This window comes from Nelumbo lutea, chromosome 3 (genome assembly GCF_056320005.1).
Source record: "Nelumbo lutea isolate HS-2025 chromosome 3, American lotus-T2T, whole genome shotgun sequence".
Classification (NCBI taxonomy): domain Eukaryota; kingdom Viridiplantae; phylum Streptophyta; class Magnoliopsida; order Proteales; family Nelumbonaceae; genus Nelumbo; species Nelumbo lutea.
This window is the reverse complement of record NC_142686.1, coordinates 14,292,307-14,299,390: the sequence shown is the minus strand read 5'-3', so window position 1 is coordinate 14,299,390 and position 7,084 is coordinate 14,292,307. Positions and strand designations below refer to the sequence as shown.

General features: G+C 43.9%; 1 protein-coding gene across 1 annotated transcript; it reads right to left on the bottom strand.

Moving 5' to 3' along the window:
- Positions 1–1,895: 1,895 nt before the first annotated feature.
- Positions 1,896–4,725, bottom strand: LOC148863093 (uncharacterized protein At5g39865-like). Its single transcript, XM_088975394.1, has one exon. It carries the CDS (start codon positions 3,584–3,586, stop codon positions 2,228–2,230), a length of 1,359 nt encoding a protein of 452 aa, XP_088831520.1. The 5' UTR covers positions 3,587–4,725; the 3' UTR covers positions 1,896–2,227.
- Between the last annotated feature and the right edge of the window lie 2,359 nt (positions 4,726–7,084).

The window sequence follows — 7,084 nt, the reverse complement described above, 5'->3', positions numbered from 1 at the left end:
TGGTCTTAGTCATGTCATCCAGCCATCCACTCCAGTAAAAGGCGTAAACATTAACATTTCATCAAGGAAAAACATCCCTTTTGGTTTTGGCTGTGAACGTAGGAGAAATGTTATCGTTGAACAAGTTGTTGTTGGTGGGAAGTTGCGATAATATTCACCTCACAGTCTTGAGCTTAAAACGAGCCGGAGTTCTTATATATATATATATATACCCCAGAACTTATTAGCTGTCTTCCTTGAAATCAATTGAGGGCTGGCTCGTTGGTGTGTTAGCTGGGTTGTTCCAGCATTTAACGCAGCATCAAGTCCCGCAACCAGCAATTTAGGGGAAAAAAAGGGTAAAAGGGAAAGTTGTGGATGAAAAAATCTTATTTCATTCTACCCAAAAAAAAAATGATTCCAAAATTAACTAATGTGTTAGCTGGGTGGCTGGGACGCAGATTCAAATCCTGCTATTTCCACCAACGTTGAAAAGTTGGTGTATCGTGTCAGTGGCTCTGATCATTCAGTTTCCTTTTTCTCCTCAACACCACCAAAAGAGTCACTTGTCTTCTCTGGAAGACATGGGGGCTGTAAATAGGGGACTACTCCGAATCCTCTACTCTACCAGCAGTCCAGCACAACAACTCTGCGTTGTGTTCTAGAAACAAATAAAAAGCATTTAAAAAAGAAATAAAAAATTCCAACGAAATATCAATCAACCACTGCCACTCATACATTACCCAATTCGGCCGACTTGCGATTTGCCATCTTTTCGTTTTCGTTGGAGAAAGTGTACGATATAATATAATGTTTTGACTTTTATCGAGATTTGCTTTGCATCATCCTTGGTTTGCACTTCGCAGTGTTGGTTCCCATGTTGATTTTTGTTTGATCAAACTAGAAACTTAAGAGAAAGAAAAATTGATATCGATCTGACATTACTCTTTCTGCGTTTTATACAAAACGAAACACAGTGCCACTTGACCTTAGCTTGTATCGATTTTTGGGATCAGATTTTCTGTCATATATAATTGAGATGAGTAGCCAAGAATCTCCATCATCTTCGTATCAAATGGCTCCCTTTGTGAAGGGGAAGAAATTCAAAATAGATTCAAATGAAAAAGTAGGTAATGGAAGCTGATAGCCTTTACCCACCTTTGACACTAACAGGATGTTGGCGTTGCCTCAATTAGAGCCGGTTGAAACTTGAAATGTAAACAATACTTTCAGTAGATTGATGGAGATGGTTTAATGTGTAAAATGGCTGGGGAACACAGGACCGCTGGTTGGTTGCACTTTACCACGTGGAAGGTGATTTTCAGGACCTATTATCAGAATGGTCCCACGTAAGAGAGGACCCGTACAGATTGCAAAATCACCATTATCAAAATTGACCTTAGACTATTTGATTCACGCATCTCTCTCTCTCTGCTTTTCGAAGAATTTAATTAGATAAGAATGCAACAGAACATTTGACTGCAGTCTAATTATTTGTTTCAGATATAGGTACGCATGTTCCTGCAAGATTATGGATTGTTTTTTGTTGTCCCGTTTAACGAGCGGGTCCTCATCATCCTCACAAGATAGAATGCAAGTTATATGGACCCAGACCCATCATTATTGGCCCTGCGCCCCTGAACCTAATAAGTTTCTGTCACCTCTTAACATCGTAATCCCATCAAACAATAAGCATGGGAGTCGTGGACCATTTCTAAAATTTTATGCTTTAGACTTTAGAGGGAGAGGAGAGGGTGGGGGTCTAATATAAACATGAACCTTGTAATATATTATCGATCCATTTCCTATTTTGAAATTTAATCGCAAATTGGGATAACCATCATATATCCTCTTATCAGAAGGTTTCAAAATCCATAGAAAGTTTAAATGAAGAAGCAGGAATTAAGTTCATATGCTTTATGGATTGATATTGCATACTGTACTACTGTTTCATTCATCTTCTTCAACAATCCAACATATATAAAACCAAAAGCCCAAAAAATAAAAATAAAAACGAAAAAGGAAAAAAAGACTGCTTTGCCACAAAACCTATGCTTACTAGCCAGCCATGGATTGAATACTAAAATGCAATCTACTCTGTAATTTCTTTTTTTTTTTTTCCATCTCCTGTGGTATCAGTAGATCTAATTAGTTTTTATATGCATTCCGTTCTCAAAATTCCTGAGTACAACAAACTATAACATACAAAAGAGAGGCAGAGAGGTAGAGATGGAGAGAGAACTAACTACTAAGAGCAGCAGCAAACAGGACAACGTACGATGCCGTTCTCGTTACAATCAGGGCAGCGTTGAAACCCACACTCACATTCTCCTTCCTCCCCATCTCCCATCCCTTGCTCGTAGTAGATCTTACAGCTTCCCCAACACCTCTCACATGGCACGAACCTTATATCACCACAAGCCTCGCATACACCACCACCACCGTCGCCTACCACCTCGCAATCTTGTAGAATCTTCTCGAAAACTCCGTCATCGTGCATCTGCCGTACCTCGTCGACCCCGCCGATGTACCTGCCCTTTACGAACACCCTCGGCAGCCCACCCTCGAAGCCATCTCCCAACAACTCCTTCAGCTCCTCCCTGAACCCGTAGTGCATGGACACGTCCCTCTCGTCCACTCGAACCCCGAAACCCTTCAGGATTACCCTCACGTGGCAGCAGTCCTCGTACGTCTTCCTCACCCCTCTCAGGCTCGTGAAGTAAACTACCACCTTGTCCCCCCCACCTCCACCTGGCGGGCACCCGCCCGTGGCCGTTACCACCTTGCCATCTGACAGCAGCAACTGTCGATTATGGAAGGAGGAAGTCTTCTTCTCGGGCTCCGGCAGTCGGAGGTCAAAAGGGTCCTTCGGGGACAGCTCTTCGAGGGCTTTCCTGAATGTGGATATGATTTCCGGATCGAAATCAGAGATGACGGAATTTGAATTGGAATCAGAATTGGCATCCTCCGATAACTGAAGCCACAACGGTTTCGGCGACGTCTTCCCATTTTCCTGTAGCTTTGTCGACCTGGAAACATCGGGCGAATCGGTCTTGTCGGGGACGGCGTGGAAAGAGAAGGAACGGTCGACGAGATGGGGGAGGCGGAGTGGACTTGCGTCTTCTAAGCCTTCCATCAATTCCCATGTGTTGATGGTCTCTGGTTCGCCGGGTGGTGTTCTAGTGGGCGTCTTAGGGATGATCTTGGGGATTTTCGTATTGATCATTTCTGACCAGGTCTTGGCTTTGGTGATACCCGTGGCGAAATCCATACTTTTGCAGTTGTCGTCGTAGATGGCATCGTCGATATCTTTTCTGTTTATGTTGCCATTTCCATTGACGATAATGCTGTCCTTATTGTAGTTCGTGTCATTGATGATGTAATTCTCAGTGCTTGTAGCGTTGTAGGCATCCTGGTATGGATGGTTGGAGTCGTCGAGCTTGAGAGAACCCAGTGTGTGGGAGGTGAGGGCGACGACTTGATAGCTCTCTCTTCTACCCTGGGAAGGCTGGTGGCTGGGCACCGAGTAGCTACGGGGGAGAGGCGATGAGCTTCTTCCGCAGTGGCGGCACCGCCAATGAGATTGTTTGGAGCTTGCGCAACCCATTACTGTCGATTTTCTTTTGTAGAAAAAAGAACAGGGGAGCGGGTTCTGAATTTCTAGTGGGTTTGGAGAATAAATGTATTTAGGGACATTCTCTCTTTGATTCTTTGATCATAAATTTCAGTCATGAGCTGGAAGCAGGATAAATTATGGGGGGTTTTATTGGAATTGGAAACTTAGATGAGAAATGCAGAACTTAAAGGAATGAAATTTATTTAAAAACAAATCCAACAAATTGTACGTACGAGGATAATGAATTTGGTCCTTGCGCTGAGACAAAAAAAAAAAAAAACAAGAGAAGAAAATGGCGACCGGGAACTAATGCCTCACAAAACCGAGATCAAGCAGATGGCACAGGAAGAAATTCCTGCGAGTTCTGGTGGAAAACCAATCAAAACAATCTAATCCATGTGAAACATTGGTTGCATCCACGTTTACCTGAATCCTCTCCCTCTAATAATCAGACGAAATTCCATGCATAGTTCTCGTTCTCTAAGAATCCCCGTGGATCTGCTGGGATAATAGATAGGAGTGGAAGAGTAAATTAGCCATCGTCTTAGTGGTCAATTGGAAAGAAGAAACTAGAAACAGGACGGAAACGTTGGAGGAGTGGAAACAGACAAGGCGATGAGGGGGGAGAGGAATTCCTGAGTCAACGAATGATATGAAGGTGAAGAAGACCTTACCAGTTACCAGTAAAGAAGGGAGGGTCGGTCGATTGGTGAATCGATTAAAAATCAAACAAAAGATAAAGCAAAAAGCAATATCTAAAAGGTCTGAAGATAACGAGTCATAAGAAGAAATCACGCCAAAATCATCGTGAAATGGTGAACAAATCAATCAAAAGAGAAATGAAAATTCTTTCTAAATTCTAATCTATCCCTTTTGTCTGCTCTGCTATCCACCAAAGAATTAATCGAAAGAATAGGAAGGTCGCGGGATGCTGCACAGAATTGAATAAAAAGTGCGGAAATTCTCATCTCAACTACTCATCCTCCCCAACTCAAACAGAAGAACCCTTTTATGTATCGAATGAAAAAAAAAAAACAAAACAAAACAAAACAAAAAAATCTCGACGCGCTTCGAAGCTCAAAGATTCGATGGTTGAAGGGGGGTGGGCCGGTGAGGTGCTACTCTCTCGGGGGTGGGTGCTTACACGTTTTTTAGCAGGGAAGCAGTCAAATATAATTATATTTATTAGGGCAAATTTTTTAAAATACCCATAAGAATTAAATTTATTAACTATATCAGTACTGTTTGATTATTGTTTTAAAGTACCTTTACTTTTTTGAATTTTGACAAATTCTACCCTTATGCTTAACATTCGTTAATATTAGCAGTACACACATGACACTGTATACTTTTTTTTTTAAACCCAAGCTTACCATTTGTCCCTCTCCCTCTCCCTTCTTCTCTTCTTTCACTCTCTTCTTCCTTTCAACAGCGGCAAATCTAGTGGCAGCGATAACCTCCTCCACCGACATTGTTTCCGTTGCTGTTGATTAAAGCAGTGACCGTTAACCTCAGCTCCAATTCATTAACGGCAACACTGGTGGCCAATACCTCTACCCTTTGTTTTTTGAAGTCGAATATTAGTGGCCAAATCAAATTTACCTACGAAAAGTTAAAATTACTTCTTTGACAGTGAGATCCCCGAGTAGAGAGAAAGCACCAAAAGAGCAGGTATGGTCATGTTAGAGTTGAAACCCAGCTTCATCGCTGCTTTATAGAAGAAAACAAAACCGGACCAGGTTACTTTGAATCTTGATTCTCCGAACGAAACTAGTGGAGGAGCCAAGAAATTGTTATAAAGGGGGCCAAAATATAAATGAAGTATGGATGAATTATAAGGGCCAACCATTGAGATGAAAAATGGGGGAAAGAAAAAATTTAGATACATAGCTGTATTACAGTGGGAATTTTCTGAACCATAGGGGGGACATGACTCCCATGGGTCCCCAGGCGCTGGGCCCTAATTGCCTAATCGGAACCAAGTTTTCATAAATTAGTCAGAAACAGAGAAGAAGGTTGACTGTCATACAAAAACCAGCATGATGCAACGATTGGACTCTCCGGTACGAGATCAGATATTTATGTTCGAAACCTAGGGTTTTTAAAACGACCCGAACAAAATATTGACAAAACTAGTGAAAGATCGAATTTCTCTTGACCCCATAGGAGTTTCCGAAGAAAAGGTCTTGAAGAGCCCATGCAGTTCGGAGAAGAAACGTGGAGTCTGATCAGCTCATTCTGTGGACTTCTGGAATGAGATATGGAGAAAGAAAGGAACAAGGGGAGTTTGGGAGGTAACGGGACCATATGCTCTGCTTTCCACAAGTGTTTGTGACAATAGATGGTGTTTTTGTTGGATGAGAGGTGCCTTTTCCCCTACTGCTTCATTTTAAAAAATGAAACTAATGAAGGAAGATATGGCCCGACCTCACTGTTACGCAACACATGGCAGAAACAACAGTTCGTCAAAAGGGGTCAAGCCTAAGGCGTGAACAAGGGAACACTAGCGGACCGAACTCCCTACGGGGGGCCCGAATTCACCCTTGGCCCAAAACCAGAGTAACCCGAACTGGCCAACTTTGTAACAGCTCGGGATACACCTTGCCGAACTGGCCACCTTGTAACAGTTCGGGATACACCTCGCCGAACTGGCCAACCTTGTAACAATTCGGGATACACCTCGCCGAACTGGCCACCTTGTAACAGTTCGGGATACACCTCGCCGAACTGGCCAACCTTGTAATAGTTCGAGATACACCTCACCGAACTGACCTGCCCTATAGATACCTCCGAGCTCAAGACTTCGCCTCACTCAGCACTCCGCATCACCTTCTGGGCACCAAAACCAAACCTGACACTGAGGAAGTCCGTGCCTGAGGGCGCCGCACCTGACTGACTTGGGATCTGACGTTTGGCGGCCGCACTCTAAACGGCCACCTGCCACCGCCACTAACACCGCCATCTCCAGTTAGAGAGATGGTTAGGCAGGGACGGTTCTGTCCCAATAGAAAGGACGACGGCCGAATTGACAAGCACAAGGGTAATCATACCCGACCTGACAAGGGCCTCGGAGCGAGTGCGCAAAGTGATTATAAGAACCCCCTGCCACCAACAAACAATGTATGCAAACTTTGCGCTATCTAGTATTATCTTGCTTTTGAAGGATTCTAACTTGAGCTTCGGAGCCGCTACACCGGGTCCCCCCCCCGGAGCTTCCTCATCTCCTCCGTTTCAGGCTCCCTGCTACCCCGTTCAGAAGCAAGGTCGTGGACAGCTAAGACCGGCCGGGTCGCGCTCCATCAATTGGCGCCGTCTGTGGGATCGCTTCAAAAAGCCTCCCTCCAAACTTCCATAACCCCTTTTCTTCAAAAAACCCAACACTCATGGCCTCCTCTAGCAATGCTGGACGTGGCACGGAGACAAACACCACCGGGGAACAACTTCAAGTCCCCGTGGTGTGCGTTGCACAGTTCACCATCCCCCTTTTGG

Coding starts and splice junctions, on each gene's coding strand:
- LOC148863093 (XM_088975394.1), bottom strand. CDS start 3,586: ATGGGTTGCGCAAGCTCCAAACAATCTCATTGGCGGTGCCGCCACTGC.